Here is a 21,362-nt window from a genome sequence, read left to right on the forward strand (position 1 = left end):
GATAGTTGAACTAGGCTCATTAGGCATTTATAAATTATATTCTTCAGGAAACAAAATGTGTCTTTTCTATTCAAGTCCAAAAATGGATGCAGCAACTAAGGATTACATCTTTAAATATCAATTGTAAACTGAACAGTCACTATAATATTTGTATGGATTTCTGTGTATCCATTGTGACTCTGTGGTTGAGTGTTGAAGGCCAAACTGAAGACACAACAAGAGTAGATGACAGATTAAATTCTATGTCAATGTGAAAAACACAATATAATAAACCCATGTATTTGTAATCGCCCTCATCCCAAGAAAATAGACAAGTTTAAAAACAATAAGCCAAGTTTATTGACAGTCACTGTTTAAAGCACAGCTTTTGACTCTTGATTGACACCACTTAGGACCAATCAGCGGAGGCACCACCCCACTCGGTAGCCTGGGCGGTGGGGGCAGCGGACCAATCCTCTGTGGCGGGCTGGGCACTCCAATCCTCTGTAGGAATACAATCATGTGTGTGAGAAAATCCAAATCAAACCATTTATTGTACAGACATTGCCACAGTCAAGAGAAAGAGAAATTGTGTTTCTCCCGACAGGATCCACAGTGAGGATTTGAGGCTTCACTACAGGTTTATGAGAGAACTACTCTACCCCCCTGTGTTAATCATATAGGACATTTTAGGTCCTAGATGGGCAAAAAAAGGGGCAATACTAATTTACTTTCAGTAGATCTTACCAGCAAAGCCTTCAGCTGCAGCTGGGGCCTTGGAAGGTGCAGCAGCTGAAAAGGAGAATTAAACAAAGTTAGAGTCAAATGTATTCCGGTAGACACTTTGTTTTGTGATTGTCAAAATGTGCTACTCCATCCACCTTTGCATTTGTGGCCTCCACTCCGGTGTATTCATTGCTTACCCTCGGTGAAGCTCTTACCCTCAATGCCAGCAGGGAACTGCTGGATGGGCACAGAGGGCACTGCCACTCCCTCGGACCAGTCGGCCACCTCGGGCTGGGCAAAGTCTGCCGTGGGGGCGGTCCACTCACCCTGGAACTCCTCCTTGCCAACAGCCTTTTCGGCCGCGGCCTGCTCCTCCTTCTCAATCTGGATCGGGACGAAGAGGTTAGAAGTTTGGGATGTGACAGTCACAATTTGCGTGAGCGCTCAGGTAAGCAGGCACCACAGGTATATAGATTCTTAGCGCAAGCATACAACACTCCAACACCACAGCAGAAGCATATTTTGCTTCAAGTTGTTCCATCGCTGATTGAGATAGGTCAGTTACTGTTTCAGACTGCCATCTCACCCACAGTGATGGTTTTACTATTCCCTTCCAACGACAACTCACCCAGTCACTGACCGGACAAAGCAAGTGCTTTTAGAAGGAGAATGTGCATTCGAGGTCTCCAAACTCCATTCCTGAATAGCTACATGGTGAGCAGGCTTTTGTTCCAGTCCAGCACCAACACATCTGATGCAATTAATCGTGGTCCAGACAGAGGCCCATGATTAGTTAAGTTGTATCAAACAAGTAGTGCAGGGCTAGAACAAACAACCCAAACACACAGCTCTCCACAATCAGATTTGAAAACCCCTGGTATAAACAGTGTGTGAACCATAGTGTCCCAGTATATCAGTTACCTCCTCTGGATCTCTGTAGAAGTAGAGATCAGGCATGACCTCCCAGGGGTGTTCCCTGGAGATGGTGCCCCTCATCCGCAGCACCTCCCTGGACAGCATCCACCACATCAGACCAACGGAGTGGTGGCCCTGGAACACATCAGACAACAGTCAGTTAGACATAGGGTTGTATAGTAAGTCAATGACGATTATATGCACTGGCAACAGTCAGTCATACAGAGACACGAAGGCCATCAACAGAATTGATCTGTCTAAACTAGTAGAATTGGTTAGTGGATTAACTGATACCAAGTAAAAACATGACTACATGGGAGGGCATCTTCAACTACTGACGAGGAAGTACAAAGGAAACTCCCCAGGTAGGAAGAGACCGAGTAGGGTTCATGGTTGTGGCTCAGGTCACTATCAAACTCCAGTCATGGGGCAGCAGCCCTACTGATGTTAGCGAAAACCCGGCCAGATCACTCTGGCACACTTCCGACACCTGAACACAGACATGCGACCGTGTCAGGCTTTAATTGTGTGCTGCGGAAGTCCCCATCTATGCTTTCACTTTGAGGAAACACCATTGGGGACAAAACTGATATGATAGGCTGTTAAAGTCATATATATATATATATAAATGTGAAACCACTAGAACATACATCTGTAGTCTATGGCCTGCCTGTACCTTGTTGTTGCAGGGGATGGCGATGTCCACGTATCTGAGGGGAGAGTCAGTGTTGCACATGGCGATAGTGGGGATGTTGACGTAGGAGGCCTCAGTCAGGGGCTGGTGGTCGGCACGGGGGTCTGTCACGATCAGGAGGCGGGGCTCACGGAAAGCAGCCTGGATCTGATTGGTGAAGGTTCCGGGGGTAAAACGACCGTGGAAGGTGGTGGCGCCGGTGGCGGATGCAAACTTCAGCACAGCCCTCTGGTTGGAGGAGAACGGAGAGTGGAATTAGTGGATTGGCTAACAAGCAGGTGACCCAGTCAAGAATATAACTGAGCAGTTATTTAGTATGTTTTGGTTGTGGCTCAGGTCACTATCAAACTCCAGTCATTGGGCAGCAGCCCTACTGATGTTAGCGAAAACCCGGCCGGATCACTCTGGCACACTTCCGACACCTGAACACAGACATCACAGTGCCAGGCTTTAATTGTGTGCCGTTTAGCTAGTCACCCACAATTACATCAGGCCAACTGAGCTGACCAAAGTAATGTTCATTAGGGCACACCAGGAAATAAAAACAAGTTTCTTATTGGACAAGTTTAGACAGTACCTCTCTTCTTTAGACCGTTCACTTCCATTTTGCACCCCCTGAACATAACCCAGGAGAAACTCTGGGCCCTCGAATATGTCAGGTGAGCTAGCAGTGGGGGTCTCACCTGTCCAGTGTTCCTGGAGGAGATGACGCAGACATCAGCTGGGTTCTCAATGGCCACGATGGCACGGGCAGCCAGCAGCAGCTTCTCCCATGTCTTCTTCAGGTTGATGATGTACACACCTGAGGGGACAACCAGTTACATTATTTACACGTTGAAACCCGACACGCATACAGCCATAATGTCTATACACATGCTAGCCTTTCTCAGGACAATCCACGAAGAAAAAGACCCACATTAAGCTCATTATCTACTGGATAAATGTCTGAGCTAGAGAAAAACATTCAATATTAGGAAGAGATGTTCCATCACTGATTGAGATGGGTCAGTTACGGTTTCAGACTGCCATCTCACCCACAGTGATGGTTTTACTATTCCCTTCCAACGACAACTCACCCAGTCACTGACCGGACAACGCAAGTGCTTTTAGAAGGGGAATGTGTATTTCAGAGGTATCAACAACTCTGATCCTATAAAATTGTGTGCAGACTATTGTTCCAGCCCAGCACCTGATTCAGTGTATCACGTCAAGACCACAAATAGTTGAATTACATATGATAATGCAGGGCTGGAAGAAAAGCATTCACATCCTCCAGTCAAAATATGTGCGAGTTCAGGAAGTCTTCAGATCAGAAAGTGACAAATAACCAGGGATCTCGTATTTCTCCACTCACCATCACTCTTTCTCTTGTACGTGTAGTGCTCCATCTGGAAGTCCATGTTGGTACCTCCCAGGTGGGTCCCGGCTGCCAGGAACTTGAGCACATCCTCCTCCTTCATCTGCAGCACATCCAGACCTCCGGACATCGTGACCACTTTTCCTAAGTTACGAGTTATATGGAAAAGCTGCAGAAAAAAAAGAGACAGTTGAGATGTTACATAAAAGGTAGGGAAGCAGAGAATGGTTGCAGTTGGAACTGAGGGGTCATTGTGGCTCAGGTCACTATCAAACTCCAGTCATGGGGCAGTAGCCCTACTGATGTTAGCGAAAACCCGGCCGGATCATTCTGGCACACTTCCGACACCTGAACACAGACATCAGACCGAGTCAGGCTTTAATTGTGTGCTGAACAACTGTCAATGCTGCAATGCTTATAATTATTTAGTGTACTTATACAGGCACTTGCAACAGCATCTGTTTCTAAACACAGAATTTACAATTATTAAATAAAAAATATTGTTGCAGTTCCTTATGAATGACATTTGATCTCTTGAGTGATGATCGACATGAGCATGTGGGGAAGAGGGGCGGCAGGTAACAGTGGTTAAGAGGGTTGGGTCAGTAACAGAAAGGTTGCTGGATCTCATCCCTGAGCCAACAAGGTACAAATCTGTTGTTCAGCACCTGAACAAGGCAGTTAACCCACTGTTCCCTGATAGGCCGTCATTGTAAATAAGAATTTCTTCTTCACGGGCTTGCCTAGTTAAATAATGGTTAAATAAAAAAAGTGTTGTTGTAAGCAGCAAGTTTAGTCCACTAACCCCAATTCAATGCAATATTGCTGACCAATTCATATCAATAAATACAATGTTGCAAAAGAGCATTACATGCGTGAAACTAGTCTAATTGAATTTATGGATGTTGGCTACCTCAGTTATTAGTATCCAGCATCTTCAATAGATTTCACGAGCACGCATGGCTAACTAGCTACTAGTGCTAAGGTTAGTAGTAGCTACATGGCTTCTGGCCTAGCTGTCTAACATGTAATTCGCTATTTACAGCTATTGGATTTATACGGATATGGGAAACATTTAGACACAATTTCATAGTTGTTCGTAACAAGGATTTAATATTGGTCTCCGCAACTTTTACATCAAGAAAATAGAAAATTGTTATCTCACCACGAGACAACGCCGTATGGAGTTCTGTACCTCACCGTAAAAGAGAAAGAGAAACGGAAGTGACGTAAATATATACTGTAAATTCCACCAATCATCTTCCATTTCCGTCTCCATGATTGTAGTAGAACCAATCCATAAAAAGGTCGATAGATGGTAGTCAAATCATTTGAGACTAAAGTGCTATGAGAACGGGCATAAATTGTGATGGAAGCAGTTGTTACTTCAAATTCTGTTAAATGTATAATTAAATACAGTAAAGTTATTGCCAAGAGATCATGCCTTCACCCCATATAGTAATGATTGATTGAACAGCTTTATAGTCTGTTTATGTCAGTAAAATTATAGGTTGCCATTTTGAGGTACTTATATCTTTGAATATTTTGATGCCATTTCAATTGAAACATTATCTAATTCGGTACTGTTCAAAGGGAATATAAAATCCACTGCTTTGAAATTAAATCAATTCAGGCCACATCATAAGAAAGTGATTAGATACAGCCAGTTCCTGTCTGGGATGAAATACATAGTCAGGAGAGAGAAGAGGAACACTGCAGCCCGCCTGGTTTTCAACCTTCCCAAGTTCTCCCACTCCGCCGCAAAATCCACTGGCTTCCAGTGGATGCCAGCTTCGACTGGAAGCCAGTGGATTTTGCGGCGGAGCAAGACCATGGTGCTTGCCTACGGAGCATCAAGAGAAACTGCCCCTCCCTACATTCAGGATATGCTCAAACCCTACATCCCAATCCGAGTACTCCGTTCTGCCACCTCTGGTCTCTTGGCCCTCCCACCCTTATAGGAGGGCAGCTCCCGCTCAGCCCAGTCCAAGCTCTTCTCTGTCCTGGCACCCTAATGATGGAACCAGCTTCCCCCTGAAGCTAGGACAGCTGAGTCCCTGCCCATCTTCCAAAAACACCTGAAACCCTACCCTTTCAAAGAATATAAAATAATCCCCTTCCTCACCTCAAGAAAAAGTATACTTACTCTGCCTGTGATATGTGGTTGTCCCACCTAGCTATCTTAAGATGAATGCACTAACTACCAGTCACTCTGGATAAGTGTAAATGTAGGAAGCAATGAGTCATACAAGAGCATATCTATCTATATCTAATGGCCGATAATCCATTGAAAGACCAGACTTCTCTGTGAACTCCTCATTTGTTTGATATCTCATCACTGTCTTTAGTTCCCCTCTCTGTCACTGGTTGACCACCTTACTCTGTTTATATCGGCCAAGTCTGTTTGCATTATGGATTGGTACAGTACTCACGAGTGTATGTATTTCTCATGGTTATGCATGTTATTTTAACAGGGTCAATGGTAAGTGTGAGAGCAAATACAGTGGATTGGTGTTTCAAGGAAGATCTGTCCTACTATGCTGTTAGAGAATACTTGCTAAAGAGGTCATTTAAGAATACGTTATCCTGACCTCAGTCTTAGTGACTATGTCCTTGTGCATATCATCATGTGTCGATCACACTGATTATTTCCCCCCTCTCCACATCAGGGAAAGTCAGCTGTGGGGCTGTCTAGTGTAGTGCCTGTCTCTTCCTCAGGACACATGGACCCCGGTGTTCTGAGGACATGAGCTGTAGCCTGTCACTGTCTGTTATGTCAATGTGGTGTTGCTTTGGAGAGACCAGTGGGCTATACAACAAATTAGGATCAATGAGTTAGCCAGCTAACTTTAATAAGCAACCAGAAATAACTATTGATCTTCTGTTTCATTATAAAAGCTAAACTTATATGTGTGTTCATTTGTTTAATCAATTAGATCATGCCCATCTCATGCTTGTTTTAATAAATAATTTAAACTTAAGACTATTTAGGCAAGTTATCTGGTTAACTCCTTGATCAGTGTTGTAGTAACCCCTGGTACTGAGGTTTGAGCCTGAAAATACAGCAGCTCAAGGTAAAGAGACTCACAAAGGATGATAACATGATGAACCAATGTTGAAGTTAATCTAGGCAAAGATTGAATCAAATAAACACCAGGAATTGTACAAAAATGGGGGGAATTTTATTCACTTAAAAACAAAACAGGCACAGCATCGATCTGAGCAAACTCACACACACACAGACAAAATATTGACAATAATAACAGACAATATACAGTGTAAAGTCACAATATCAAGGACAATAGTGATAGTGATGATAATCGCCAAGGTAAAAATGTTATGGCACAAATCAACTTGGTGTAACGACAACACAAACACAGACAAGGGCTGAAGAGCTACCAATTCTCAAGAAACGTCAATCACCCCAGTCCTTTTACCAGCCACTGCTAAGGGGCTTGAATGAATGAATAAATATGCGTTGAATTCTAAAGTGCAGTCACTGACTGGCATTGAGCTAGGGTTAACTCAGTGTTTCCCCTCTCAATGACTCAAACTACTCAGCGGCCAGTTTATTAGGTCCGTTCACAAAAATGGTTCGCTCCTACAGTCACGTGGCCGTGGCTTGCTATAAAAAGCAGCATCAAGGCATTTAGTTACCAGTCGATTGAACGTTAGAATGAGAAAAATGAGTAACCTACGCAACTTTGAGTGTGGTATGATCGTTGCTGACAGGCGCGCTGGTTCCAGTATCTCGGAAACGGTCGGCCTCCTGGACTTTTCACTCACGACAGTGTCTAGGGTTTACGGAGAATGGTGCGACAAACAAAAAACATCCAGTAAGCGGCTGTCCTGTGGGTGAAAACAGCTTGTTAATGAGAGGTCGAAGGAGAATGGCAAGAATTGTGCAAGCTAACAGGAGGGACACAAACAGGCAAATAATGGGGGGGAACGGCATTTCGAGATGCGCAACTCATCTATCCTAGTCTAGGATGGCCTATTGCAACAGACAACCACACCGGGGTCCGGCCCTATAAGTTATCAACAAGCGCTTCCAGTGGACACGTGATCTCCAACACTGGACTGAGGAGTGGAAAAACATTGCCTGGTCTGACGAATCCAGGTTCCTGTTAATTCATACTGATGGCAGAGTCAGGATTTGGCATAAACAGCAGGAGTCCATTGCACCATCCATGCTGGTGGCGGTGGTGTCACGGTGTGGGTAAAGTTTTCCTGGCGCACGTTAGGTCCCTTGATAGCAATTGAGCAACGTTTCCACGCCTCAAAGAATTCAGGTTGTTCTGGAAGCAAAGGGGGTTCGACCCGGTACTAGATGGATGTACCTAATAAACTGGCCACAGTGTATATTGAAGCTGTTTTGTCTGTGTAAAACGCAAAAACAGTTGGCAAACAGTGATTGTAGTTAGTGATGGTACTGGATTTAAATCAGTTTCTCTCAGCCATCTCTGGTCCTCAAAGCCTCAGGCTCTATAGACTGAGTATTCCAAACATTAAGAACACCCTCCTAATACTGAGTAGCGCTCACTTAGTGTATATTTGGAATCTCTAACAATACTTTTAAATATAACACATCTCTTTAAAACTGACATGTTAAAAAAATAATACCCATGACATTGGACACTGTGGGTTAAAAATATATACACGTGTATGGGCTTCCAAAAATGAACTACTCAAAATGCTGAATACATGGGCCTATTCATTTACAAAACTAATAAGAGACCATCCAGGACCATGGCTGTGCATCACTGATATGGATTCCTATATTTAGCTGGGTAGTGTACATTAGTGCACACCGTAGCAAAATGTTTTGCATTGAAAAACAAAAACATTTTACATGTCATATAGGACAAGATAAGCTAGTCCCTCCGGTTTGCTTTCTTTTTGTGACTACTGAATCCGGCCCATGTAATACAGTGATGCTGAAGCTGCATGTTCATGATCGTGATGTTGACTATTGTCTCACAATGCTACAGCACAATGGGGGCCAGAGTTGCATTGTCTGGGTTCCAATGGCATTGACTAGAGCCAATTATCCATCTATGACTCTGGGATTGACTATTATTACTGGTTAGATAAAGCACATCCGGTCTACAACACTGCAACCAGAATGGAATGCACTAGAAATGAGATCCCAGTTGAATTGGGTATAGAGAACACCTGCTGTACACTATTTTAATATGGCTAAGTATGCCAATGCCAAGTTGCTCGTAGCTAATTGTGCAGTTGCAGTATAGAAAATATCAGCCTAGTCTTTTGCTACAATGCACAGCAATATTGTCTTGATTGTCCAAGCTAGTAAGAAATATTTTAGTCAGTCAATAAATATAGTACTTCCTTCAGTCAGTCGACAGGTCACAATAATCACTGTGCTGTTATAATGTATTCTGCCGGTCATTTGTAAATATGTTGCGTGGTTATGGCACTGGGTAGCTTTGTCCTGTCCACTACACTTTTAGCCAGCGGATAACCTCTTGCTGAGCTAATTCAATCAAAGCTGCTGTTTCATCTTGGGAGTGTTAGAGAGACCTAGATGTTAGTCCCAGTCATTCATAGTCATAGACAGTGGTAGTGGGTGACAGTCGGCGACAGTCTCTGTCACTGGAGTGGTATCCAGAGCTAAACCACAGTGGTCATAGTCTGAAGGTCTCCCCCATAGAAATATAATTAGATCATTCTCTATGGTCTCCCCAGGCAGAGTCTCCCTCATAGAAATATAATTAGATAATTCTCTATGGTCTCCCCAGTCTGAGGTTCTCCCCCATAGAAATAGATCATTCTCTATGGTCTCCCCAGTCTGAGGGTCTCCCCCATAGAAATAGATCATTCTCTATGGTCTCCCCAGTCGGAGAGGGTCTCCCCCATAGAAATAGATCATTCTCTATGGTCTCCCCAGTCGGAGAGGGTCTCCCCCATAGAAATATATTAAATACATCCCTATGGTCTCCCCCATAGAAATAGATCATTCTCTATAGTCTCCCCAGTCTGAGGGTCTCCCCCATAGAAATAGATCATTCTCTATGGTCTCCCCAGTCGGAGAGGGTCTCCCCCATAGAAATATATTAAATACATCCCTATGGTCTCCCCCATAGAAATAGATAGTTCTCTATGGTCTCCCCAGTCGGAGAGGGTCTCCCCCATAGAAATATATTAAATACATCCCTATGGTCTCCCCCATAGAAATAGATAGTTCTCTATGGTCTCCCCAGTCGGAGAGGGTCTCCCCCATAGAAATATATTAAATACATCCCTATGGTCTCCCCCATAGAAATAGATAGTTCTCTATGGTCTCCCCAGTCAGAGAGGGATCAGTTCAGTTCTCAGCAAAAGGGGATGTCATTTAAGGTCAGGTTTGACAATGTAAGGACATACATCAAACATTCACAATAACTCTCATAACCATCAACATGTAAAACACACACACACTCTTCCATGCCACAGACACCCACCTCTTTCTTTCCCAAGCTAGTTGCAGTGATAAACAGTCCCTACACCTCCTCTCTCCCTCCTCCTTCACTCCTTCTCATCCTCCTCTCTTTCTTCTACTTCATACTGCTGCTTTGTATAAAAACAAGTCCCCATATTCCTCCTTTATCAGTTCCTCCCTGTCTCCTCTCCTCAGGACTTGAGTCCCATGCGGGCCATCAGCTGTTCGTAGACGGTCCAGGCCATGGCTGCCATCAGAGTCCTCCTCAGAGAGCGTGGCACAGCCCCACGGAAGAAACCCCTCAGACCATGCTCCTGAAGGAGAGAGAAGTGTGCGCAAGAAGAGATGTTCAGTCGCTTTTGGAGGAACATTTACGATCAATAAGAAGTGCTCCATAGCTATATCTCATGTATTAAAATACCCTCAGAATAGGAAAAATTGGAAGACCAAGAATGGTACCTCACACATAGGAAATTAATCATGTAGTGTATATTTTCATTAAGATTTAGGCCTCACCGTATAGATGTAGCGAATGGCGTCCTTGGTGGTCCAGTGGGCAGGGCTGACCTGGATGTGAGTCTTGACCACGTCAGCTGGCTGGGTGACCACAGAGGCTAGTACTCCGGCCATCACCCCACAGCCAAAGTTCCCTAATGGGGCATAGGGCGACGAGCTCACCTCTGAGAGAAGAGACCGCACAGAGAATGGTCAGACCTACACGGGCACTAACAGAAAATACAGCATCAGGTAACCTAGTGGTTAGAGTGTTGGACTAGTAACCGAAAGGTTGCAACATCGAATCCCCGAGCTGACAAGGTAAAAAAATCTGTCGTTCTGCTCCTGAACAAGGCAGTTAACCCACTGTTCCTTGGCCGTCATTGTAAATAAGAATTTGTTCTTAACTGACTTGCCTATTTTAAAAAGGTAAAATAAACATGTCATTATTCTGGATTACTTGGAATTCACATGCAAGCAATACCCCACATGGCGTTTAATAGCTGTTTACACTAACAGACGCCAATTTAAAGAAATCCTGCTGAAGTAACACACTTGACTATTCAGTGTGTCGGTGTCACATTTTGTAGTCTCTCACTTGCCCTCTTCCCCTCCTCTCACATAGAGAGTGTGTTTCTCTTACCCGGTGGCAGGGACCTCTTGGCCTGGCTGTAGAACATGACGTAGATGCCAGAGAAGGGGGCGTCTCGGAGCAGTGTGGCCGTCAGCCCGGAGAACAGAGCCCTGGGTCCCTCCGTCTCACACACGCTCTTCAGAGCTCCCAGGACGCTCACGTAGTTGTACCGTCCGCTCTGCGCAACGCACACAGTAATACAACACATTATACACTACAACCACAGTAGATCACGTAGTTATACCGTCCACTCTGGAATACCTACAGATTACCAAGAGGGTTGGGATCGGTTCCATTTCAATTGACTGAATTGAAATGGAATCGATAATGACCGGAATGGAGACAATGGAATGGTATCAAACACATGGTTTTCATCTGTTTGATACCTTCCCATTCAATCCATTCCGGCCATTATTATGAGCCGTCCTCCCCGCAGCAGCCTCCACTGATTGAAAACTTAACTCAATACACAACATTACACACAACTACTAGCAACATTTAAACACTAAACCAGATAGATATCCACCACCTCTGGAAACCAACGGAGCGCCATTAATAAACAGATGACACGTAGTCAATCAGATGAAGAAACTAGCAGGTGACATAGTTCCAGTAAACATTTGTAGTCGTGACAGATCCTCTACGCACAGCTAGAAGCTCAGTCCTTATAAAATCAACAACAGAATTTATTCAAATGCAGATAGAAGCATTTCATTCCCAAGGCAATCAGCTCTCCCATCAGATAACCTTCTCTCTCTCCACGCTCTCTCGCCTCTCTTTTCCCTTCATCTTCTCCTTCTCTCTCTGCGGTGGCAGGCTGCTAATTCTACCATCATCTTCTCTCTAATTCTACCTTCCAGCTCCAGCCCACAGACACCAGAAATATCCCAGCCTATCTGCTAGTGCTTGTTCTATGTTATTACTGAACCACCAACTCCTCCCCTTCCTCCTTTGTTTACTTCCTGACTTCATTCTCCCTTTCCTCTCACACACATTCTGATTCTGAACCATTCCTCATCTTAATTCATACATCCTTCCACCCCTTCTTCTATCCATTCATGCTTATCTTCCTCCTAATCCATCCTAAACATACATGGCTGTAGCAACCCTCACCTCATCCTTGCTCCTCTCCCTCCACCTCCTTCTCTCCATCCTACACCATTGCCTCAAAGTCTTTTTCCATCCTCATATAGCTGTAACAACCTCTCGCCCACTCAACCATGCCTTAATCCCAACTCCTTTCCCTCTCCATCTTTTATTTTAGTCCATCCCCATTCACAACAGCGAGAAGAAGCTCTCACCTCGAAGCGTGTCTTGATGACGGTGACAGGCAGCATGCAGACCCCAGCCACGGCCCTGGCTCCGGCCCCCAGCAGCACAGCCTCCCCAGCGTTAGGGGCCCGGCCCTCCTGGAAGTAGTGCTGCTTCAGTGAGTAGAAGGTAGAGAAGTAGATCCCTACGCCTGGGATACAGCGCACAAAAGACTGGAGAGAGATAGAGTATGAGGACAGAGATAGAGGGGAGAGAGAGAGTGCGAGGACAGAGAGAGAGTGCAAGGACAGAGAGAGAGGTGAGAGAGGGAGAGAGAGAGAGGGCGAGAGAGAAAGTTCAAGATTTAGATTGTAGCTGAATTCTTCTTTAAGGTAGAAACTATGGCGAAGTGGATAAAGACGGTGGAACTCCACGACATTCACTGAGTTTTTAAACGACGGAGCGCGACATGGTTCAACAAGTAAATCAGCACAATCAACTTTTTGGGGTTTTCAAATTGCTGTCGTCTTGGAGCTAGAATTGTTATCATGTATATTGTACTAATGAGAACACGATAAAAGAGTCAAGGAGAGCCATGTACAATTCAGGGAAATGCGCAAACGAGGCATTTGTGATAAGTACAGTTGAAGTCAGAAGTTTACATACACTTTAGCCAAAACTCACAATTCCTGACATTTAATCGCAGTAATAATTCCCTGTCTTAGGTCAGTTAGGATCCCCACTTTATTTTAAGTATGTGAAATGTTAGAATAATAGGAGAGAGAATGATTTATTTAAGCTTTTATTTCTTTCATCACATTCCCAGTGGGTCAGAAGTTTACATACACTCAATTAGTATTTGGTAGCATTGCCGTGAAATTGTTTCACTTGGGTCAAAGGTTTCGGGTAGCCTTCCACAAGCTTCCCACAAAGAATTGGGTGAATTTTGGCCCATTCCTCCTGACAGAGCTGGTGTAACTGAGTCAGGTTTGTAGGGCTCCATGCTTGCACATGCTTTTTCAGTTCTGTCCACAAATTGTCTATAGGATTGAGGTCAGGGCTTTGTGATGGCCATTCCAATACCTTGACTTTGTTGTCCTTAAGCCATTTTGCCACAACTTTGGAAGTATGCTTGGGGTCATTGTCCATTTGGAAGACCCATTTGCGACCAAGCTTTAACTTCCTGACTGATGTCTTGAGATGTTGCTTCAATATATTATCCACATCATTTTCCTTTCCTCATGATGCCATCTATTTTGTGAAGTGCACCAGTCCCTCCTGCAGCAAAGCACCCCCACAACATGATGCTGCCACTCCCGTGCTTCACGGTTTTGATGGTGTTCTTCGGCTTGTAATCCTCCCCTTTTTCCCTCCAAACATAACGATGGTCATGGCCAAACAGTTCTATTTTTGTTTCATCAGACCAGAGGACATTTCTCCAAAAAGTACGATCTTTGTCCCCATGTGCAGTTGCAAACCGTAGTCTGGCTTTTTTATGGTGGTTTTGGAGCAGTGGCTTTTTCCTTGCTGAGCGGCCTTTCAGGTTATGTCGATATAGAACTCGTTTTACTGTGGATATAGATACTTTTGTACCTGTTTCCTCCAGCATCTTCACAAGGTCCTTTGCTGTTGTTCTGGGTTTGATTAGCCCTTTTCGCACCAAAGTATGTTAATCTCTAGGAGACAGAACGCGTCTCCTTCCTGAGCGGTATGACGGCTGCGTGGTCCCATGGTGTTTATACTTACATACTATTGTTTGTACAGATGAATGTGGTACCTTCAGGCATTTGGAAATTGCTCCCAAGGACGAACCAGACTGTGGAGGTCGACAATTTGTTTTCTGAGGTCTTGGCTGATTTCTTTAGATTTTCCCATGATGTTAAGCAAAGAGGCACTGAGTTTGAAGGTAGGCCTTGAAATACATCCACATATACACCTCCAATTGATTCAAATTATGTCAATTGGCCTATATTAGAAGCTTCTAAAGCCATTACATAATTTTCTGGAATTTTCCAAGCTGCTTAATGGCACAGTCAACTTAGTGTATGTAAACCTCTGACCCGCCGGAATTGTGATACAGTGAATTATAAGTGAAATAATCTGTCTGTAAACAATTGTTGGAAAAATTACATCTATCCTAACCAACTTGCCAAAACTATAGTTTGTTAACAAGACATTTGTGGAGTGGTTGAAAAAACTAGTTTTAATGACTACAACCTAAGTGTATGTAAACTTCTGACATCAACTGTACACGGGGCCGCCATCTTTATGCATCTCTGCTATTGTTCACACAAAAGAAAACAGTGGTAAAAAAAAAAAGTCCTGTCGTTTTTGGAGAGCGACGTGATCTACTAAGAAAGTCTGGTTCTTAGAAAAAGATTCACTAACCAAAGTGATACAGTAAGTCAGACTTCGTACACAGACTGTGTTAAAACAGGGAAAGTAAACCACAAGATGAAAAGGGAAGCCAGACCGCTTCGATTAGACTCTCACCGGTGACACTCCCTTCCACAGGCCCAGGAAGCTCTCTGTCCGAATGACCTGGATAAGCACCGTCATCATCCCCACCTTAGGAGCTCTGAGACAGGAGATAAATACATGGTTAAACACACACACCCATTAAGCTTAGAGACTGGATACTTGAAAATAAGCGAAAGTCTAAAAAGACAGATTCACCTGTAGATATGTTCCCAACACGTCTTCGGGGGTCAATTCTAGTGAGGATTTGTTAGCATGGAAGTGTGTCTAATTAGCATATATGGGTCAAATGAGGGGATTCAAATTGTCTGAAAGCTACTGAAGAGGGATTCTACCCTGCAGTGTGTGTATCTCTCAGCGTGTTTGTATCGGTGTTTATGCAAGTATACATGCGCGAGTGTGTGTGCCTCTGTCTCTCCGGCTCTTTCTGTGTATGTGTGTCCTACAGACTAGAGCTGGGACGAGAAACCAAAAATGACCGACACTGACATTCCATATCATACCGAAGAAATGTTGCGAATGCATGTATGAAAGCATCACGCTGCCGGAGCACAACACTTTCATCTATGCCGTTTTATTTGAGCCAATCAGAGCCGTGTTCTATCCCAAGCTTCCAACACCTGCTGTTGGCAGTTCTCCCAAGTGATGTTGCGAGTAGCCTTGTTCATTAGCGGGGTCAAATGAACAGAGACAAACAAACTGCCGTCCCAGAAATCCAAGAATAATTGCTACCAAATAAGGACGCTGTGTCGGTTGTTTGGGCCTATTCTGGTTTTCAACCCAGTGACATTGAGAAGAGTGAGGCGATGTGCTTGAACTATTGCACAACTATAACAACCACTCGAGGTAACACCAACAACTGTTTCCACCTTTTGAAACACAGGCAGGTAATACAGCATGACGAACGCATGGCGAAGAAGAATTAGGCAAAGGTTAACAAGTGTCATGACTAGGGCTGTCATGAAAAGTTGTCAGCGGGTGACTGTGATGCAAATAACTGCCTGATTAACGGTAATTGACTGTTAACTAACATAAACGTGTTTAGCATTTCTGGCTACCACACATAGCCTACAAGCCACTGATGCAGACCTTTGGAACATATATATCAACAACCCAATAAGGAATCGTTTGCATACACAATGCAACACACACTAACCGATGGAATGAAATTACAGATGACATAACGTACCACATCACAAAAGAAGATGGTTCACAATCTGGACAAGAAATACAATGTCATGGCAAAATAGCATCGGAGCTGAAACGGGTGCAGAGCAGTATTTGGCAACAACTGAAATGTGATCCAGTAGGACGGCGAAGCCCTACATGTCATTGACACTGCACAACATCGAAGCTGAGCTGCAGGTGCTTTGTAGACGGTTTAAAATACAGGTCTCTTCCTGTCGCAGTGTTACATCATCTTTTAAACGCTGGATCACCTGGTAACCAAATAACTTAGGATAATATATTATGGCCATTTCTTTGACACAGTGTAAATAGGGTGCAAACGGAGAGTAACTGTGCACCTCCCCCAAAATAATTTAGCCTAATTGAATCGCAACAAATGTGTCCATTTATGGCGATATGGATTGTTGTCTGTATTGCCGAGCTCCACTACATACCCAGGCTTCATGGTGTTCTGCAGGGTCTGCAGGCGCGTCTTGACCAGGTCCAGAGGCTGGAAGAGCAGCGTGGAGCAGGTACCGCTGAGGGAGCCACACATGAAGGCCTTGAGAGCTGGATGCGCCTGCGGGGGGCATGGAGCGAGAGCGAGATGGGAGGAGAGAAGAGGGTGAGAAAAAAAAAGAGGACGAGGGATAAGCACACGTCCACATGTCGTTTTATGTGTGACTGATGCTACGTACACGGGCATGTAGGAAGGCAATACAGCTTACACCACACAATCCGTTGGTGAAAACACAAAAGACGCCCTAAAAGGCTATGCACAGTACGGAAACATGTTCATGATGTATGCACAAGTACACGCAGATATAACAACACAACCAGTGGTGATGGAGATGCGTGCAGACAGTCGACACACAACCAGTGGTGATGGAGATGCGTGCAGACAGTCAACACACTAACAGAGGAGCTGTCATGGCGAATCACATGGAGACTGAGCATTCTCATTATTCACATGTCTGATGGACATACATGGAAGGGGGAGATGTACACAGACAAACACTAAATATAGCTCGAGACGCAGGGATAAATGGGACACACTGATAAATACCAACACACAGGCGCATGTACATACATACATAAACCATTTCACTGCACACTCCCCTTACTCATCTGGACAAAAGGAATGTATATGTGAGGATGATGTTCATCGACTACAGCTCAGCCTTCAATATCATAGTGCCCTATAAACTCATTACAAAGCTCACGACCCTGGGTCTGAACTCCTGCCTATGCAACTGGGTCCTGGACTTCCTGGCGGGCCGCCCCCAGGTGGTGAAAGTAGGCAACATTACGTGCTCGACACTGATTCTCAACTCTGGGGCCCCACAAGGGTGTGTCCTCAGGCCCCTCCTGTATTCTCTGTATGGCCTCACAGAGTTCCATCTCCATCCTCAAGTTTGCTGACAACACAACAGTAGTAGGCCTGGTTACCAACAACGACGAGATGGCCTACAGGGAGGAGGTAGGCACTCTGACGGCATGGTGCCTGGTAAACAACCTCTCCCTCAACGTCAGCAAAACAAAGGAGCTGATTGTGGACTTCCGTAGGAACCAGGTCGGACAGCCCCCATCCTCATAAACAGGACCGCGTGGAGACGGCCAAGAACTTCACATTCCTCTGTGTAGACGTCTTAGAAAAGCTAAAATGGTCAAATCACACGGACACCGTGGTGAAGGCAGCAGAACAACTTCAGGAGGCTCAAGAAATTGGGCCTCTCTAAGAGGGCCCTCAGTGTTCTACAGGAGCACCAGAGAGCATACTGTCGGGCTGCATCACAGCCTGGTACGGCAACTCCACTGCCTGACCGTAAGGCACTTCAGAGGGTGATACGTGCAGCCAAACGCACCCCTGGGTGCACACTGTCTGCCCTCCAGGACATCTACAACACCAGGTGTTGCAGGAAGGCCAAGAAGATCATCATTGACCTCAGCCACCGTAGCCACGGCCAGACGCAGGCAGTACAGGAGCATCATGGCTAAAACTGGAAGACTGGCCAATAGTTTCTACACCCAGACCATCAGGCTGCTGAATAGCTACCACGTCAGCATCCTACTACCCCCCCATGGACATTTCCTCCCCACCCCAATGACATTCATCACTGTTGCAGATGTAAATATGTATATTCTTATTATTATTTCTATTGTTTTATTTCACTTGGTCCCCACACCCCCTCAATGGTCATTTAGTCTGCCTGCTTCTCCCCCCTCAACAGTCTCTAGTCAGCCTGCTTCTCCTCCCTATGTTCATCCCCTCAACAGTCTAAGTGAGCCTGCTGCTCCCCCTGTTCATCCTCCACTCCCTCAACAGTCTTTATTCTGCCACAATGGACATGTATTTATTCATCACTGCTACAGTTATGTTTATAGTGCTATTTCTATTGTTTTTTATAACAATTGTCATTGTTTTATTTCACGTAGTCCTGCAGCAGATGTTCACTGTACCATCCAACTACACCTGCAACCCTGTACATGTGAATTTTAAACACTCAATCTGAAACACATGGACACACAAACATATATACACACACACACACACACTCACAAATGACACAAATGACACAAAGACATATAGATGCTGACAGGCGGATGATGCCGGATGTCAAATACTGTAATCATGTGGATTAACAATTACTTTTAAAAGCATGTAGACGCAACTGCACAACAGCATAGCATGAAAACGCATCCACATTGGCACTTGACAGTAACACACACACACGACACTGGCTATCCTCCCTACCTTTCCCAGGATGCTTGAGGGTTTGCCTCCTTGAGAATCCTGTTTCTGTTGCATGTCTCCCTCTTTCACCTCTCTCCCTCTCTGTGCTGCTGCTACGAACAGCATATTACAAAATAAGACATCTTCATCTCTCACTTCCCTCTCTCTCTCGATCTAAAACAATGGTTTGCTTCTCGATCTAACACACAATGGTTTGCTGCAGCTACCCCTCTTCTCGCCCCCACCCACAGGCTTCTAAATTGGTTTCTCTCAATTGCTCATTGATTCGCACACACACATATACACAACAGAATTGCGCTGCTCTCTCCCCTCCCCTCTAAATCGCTTTCTGACAAATTTTGTCTCTATGAAATGATGTATGAGTCATGCAGTGGCTGTGTCTCTGTGTGTGATTTAGACTGTGTGTGTGAGAGAGTGTCTGTGATTTAAACTATGTGAGAGAGAGAGAGAGAGAGAGAGAGAGGAGACTGTCTCTGTGTGTGTGACACTAAATATGGTTCACTGAGAATTGGATGGTGGTGGGAGTCTGTTTATGCAAATTAATGTGTGACTTTCAGCCTGTGTGCACTATACGGTCTTCCCCAGGCCTGGATGACATAACCAATGTAAAATTAGCGTAGTAGAATAGTACAATGTTTGCACAGAAAATACAACTTTCTCCGTCTATGGCAGCCTCCTTTACCCCGACATCACAGGCTCACAGCACATTATTCTCATCATTACAAAAGTCCTATTTTTCTAAAGAATGCCATGGCAACAGACAACTATGACCAATAAAGGGCTGCCTATAGAACATTAAAGGGTGTTGGGCCTCACCTCCATGCACTTCGGAAGATTAACTCCTTACTTCTGGAGAATATAGTCAAATCCTGCCCATGACCGCAGGTATTCAAACCAAATCTTCGCAGAAAACGAATTTAGCTAACTGATTGTTTGTGCCATTATTCTGTTACCAAACATTGCACCTGCAATGTTCAAGTAAATGTGTTTTAGTAGCATTTGTGGAATTTGGTAGAAGTAGTCCTTGTGCAGAGAGTTGTATGGTTTGTTTAACTCTGCAGTCATTGGTTTTTATTTGGCATACATTTTAAGGTGCAATATATAACTTTTGGGTGAAGACCAAATAAACAGAAATTGAGTTATAGATCTGTCATTCTCATTGAAAGACTAATTAGATCTGCTCTATGTGCATGTTTCTATGCTTCCTGTTCTTAATTTCGTTTTTGGGGTCTTACTTTTGTACACCAACTACAAACATCTTAAGATATATTTTTGGTAATGGAAAATATACTTCACAGCGGTTAATATGGTTAAAAAAAAACGATACCCAACACTTTTGTCATATAAACTTAAATTAGGCGAACTATTAGATTTTTAGCAACCAGAAAATGGTGGAGCATTTTCTGCAGTTTTAAACTGAATCTTCTGAGACTGAGTATCACTCTGTCAGTCAGGTTAGCTCACTTGTATAGTAACAAAGACGAAGATGCCAGATGCTTGTGAACTACAGTGTTCATGTATACATTTGTAGCTAACGTTACTAACTTACCAGTGCCAACTCCATTTTTGATGATGCAGTGGATGAATCCTGAAGGAGCGATTCAAGCGCCTCCTTCCCTTCTCTTGCCGTCTTGTCGCTGTTTGTTTACAGCCCCAACTACAGTGAGGGGGTGAATAGCTATACCAATTACATACGCACGTCAACATAATGATGCAATGTTTTGCAGACTCGCTACAGCTACTGAACTATAAAATGACATCAGGTCAAACTGAATATATTAGTTCAAACGAAGCACACTAGTTAGCTACCTCTTTAGCTATTGAAAAAGTGGTCAAATGACATGGGACACGGCACGCAAACATACCTTACCTGGCTTTGAAGTTCGCTAGGGATCGATTATTAATGTCAAAGACATTTTGCCGGTAAGTCGGTCACTACACCAACTAGCGAGTTAGCTGAACCAAAAACTAGCGACTTCGTAAGCGCGGACCTCTGAGTAATACTATAATTGTGTTTAGCTAAAATAAATACTAATTTTACTCGTTAGGTAGCTAGCAAACTCTCACCAAAATGACGCAAGCTAGCCAACGTTAGCTGTGCTGACTTTGCAAAAGTAGTTGGCTGGCTTTGTACTAAAACGTTTGACTGCTCACAGCAACCGACCTGTATTCATCTACTAGCTAGTAAAATATAATTCACTAGATTTAAAACGTAGACAGCTATGCAGTTGCTGCCATCCACCTTTTATTTTAATTTTTTACTGTCAATGACAATGTTGGTCGGTGTCGGGAAAAGTCAAACCTGCGTAGTGAGAGATCAGCAATTTCCCCCCCACGTCGCCCCAAGCACCTCCTCTCTACTCTGTACCAGTCGGGGCCAACCGGTTTCATCTCGCTTTCCACTGCAAAATATAGTGGGAGGGGAGCATAGGCAATATTTCTAGTTATACTCTGAACCCTCTGGTGGTG

The 21,362-nt window shown here is 44.2% G+C and overlaps 2 protein-coding genes and 2 non-coding genes across 8 annotated transcripts; all 4 read right to left on the bottom strand.

Moving 5' to 3' along the window:
• Positions 1–315: 315 nt before the first annotated feature.
• LOC109888473 (40S ribosomal protein SA-like) lies at positions 316–4,961 on the bottom strand. 2 transcript variants are annotated; one of them, XM_031831334.1, is made up of 8 exons: positions 4,837–4,961; positions 3,669–3,840; positions 2,998–3,116; positions 2,297–2,542; positions 1,627–1,755; positions 921–1,089; positions 727–771; positions 316–483 (listed from the first exon to the last, which is right to left on the bottom strand). In XM_031831334.1, exons 1-8 carry the CDS (start codon positions 4,948–4,950, stop codon positions 389–391), a joined length of 1,089 nt encoding a protein of 362 aa, XP_031687194.1. In that variant the 5' UTR covers positions 4,951–4,961; the 3' UTR covers positions 316–388. The 2 variants fall into 2 exon arrangements, with proteins under 2 accessions (XP_031687194.1, XP_031687193.1); XM_031831333.1 differs by having other exon boundaries at positions 903–1,089.
• Positions 569–687, bottom strand: LOC116376256 (small nucleolar RNA SNORA26). The gene has a single exon (XR_004211657.1). It is a non-coding gene; the product is annotated as a small nucleolar RNA SNORA26 (small nucleolar RNA).
• LOC116376301 (small nucleolar RNA SNORA62/SNORA6 family) lies at positions 2,638–2,779 on the bottom strand. Its single transcript, XR_004211725.1, has one exon. It is a non-coding gene; the product is annotated as a small nucleolar RNA SNORA62/SNORA6 family (small nucleolar RNA).
• A 1,868-nt stretch (positions 4,962–6,829) lies between the features above and the next one.
• Positions 6,830–21,353, bottom strand: LOC109888441 (mitochondrial glycine transporter B-like). Of its 4 annotated transcripts, XM_020479640.2 has the most exons (9): positions 20,764–21,257; positions 20,443–20,550; positions 18,894–18,985; positions 16,594–16,718; positions 14,987–15,071; positions 12,544–12,726; positions 11,252–11,420; positions 10,630–10,793; positions 6,830–10,427 (listed from the first exon to the last, which is right to left on the bottom strand). In XM_020479640.2, exons 3-9 carry the CDS (start codon positions 18,945–18,947, stop codon positions 10,305–10,307), a joined length of 903 nt encoding a protein of 300 aa, XP_020335229.1. In that variant the 5' UTR covers positions 18,948–18,985; positions 20,443–20,550; positions 20,764–21,257; the 3' UTR covers positions 6,830–10,304. The 4 variants fall into 4 exon arrangements, with proteins under 4 accessions (XP_020335229.1, XP_031687196.1, XP_031687195.1 ...); XM_031831336.1 differs by lacking the exon at positions 18,894–18,985 and having other exon boundaries at positions 8,389–10,427; positions 20,443–20,571; positions 20,764–21,353; XM_031831335.1 differs by lacking the exon at positions 18,894–18,985 and having other exon boundaries at positions 8,389–10,427; positions 20,759–21,353.
• Positions 21,354–21,362: the final 9 nt, after the last annotated feature.

The sequence above is a fragment of the Oncorhynchus kisutch genome, linkage group LG1, assembly GCF_002021735.2.
Source record: "Oncorhynchus kisutch isolate 150728-3 linkage group LG1, Okis_V2, whole genome shotgun sequence".
Taxonomy (NCBI): Eukaryota; Metazoa; Chordata; class Actinopteri; order Salmoniformes; family Salmonidae; genus Oncorhynchus; species Oncorhynchus kisutch.

Bases quoted from the DNA above. Each gene is read 5' to 3' on its own strand.
- LOC109888473 (XM_031831333.1), bottom strand. From the start codon at position 4,950: ATGGAGACGGAAATGGAAGATGATTGGTGGAATTTACAGTATATATTT. The intron at 772-902 runs GTAAGCAATGAA...TCTCCTTTTCAG, and splicing joins GGGTAAGAGCTTCACCGAGG to CTGCTGCACCTTCCAAGGCC. The intron at 484-726 runs GTAAGATCTACT...GTATTCCTACAG, and splicing joins TGCAGCTGAAGGCTTTGCTG to AGGATTGGAGTGCCCAGCCC.
- LOC109888441 (XM_020479640.2), bottom strand. From the start codon at position 18,947: ATGCAACAGAAACAGGATTCTCAAGGAGGCAAACCCTCAAGCATCCTG. The intron at 15,072-16,593 runs GTATGTAGTGGA...CTCCTGTCTCAG, and splicing joins CAGAACACCATGAAGCCTGG to AGCTCCTAAGGTGGGGATGA. The intron at 10,794-11,251 runs GTAAGAGAAACA...CTCTTCTCTCAG, and splicing joins CAAGAGGTCCCTGCCACCGG to AGGTGAGCTCGTCGCCCTAT.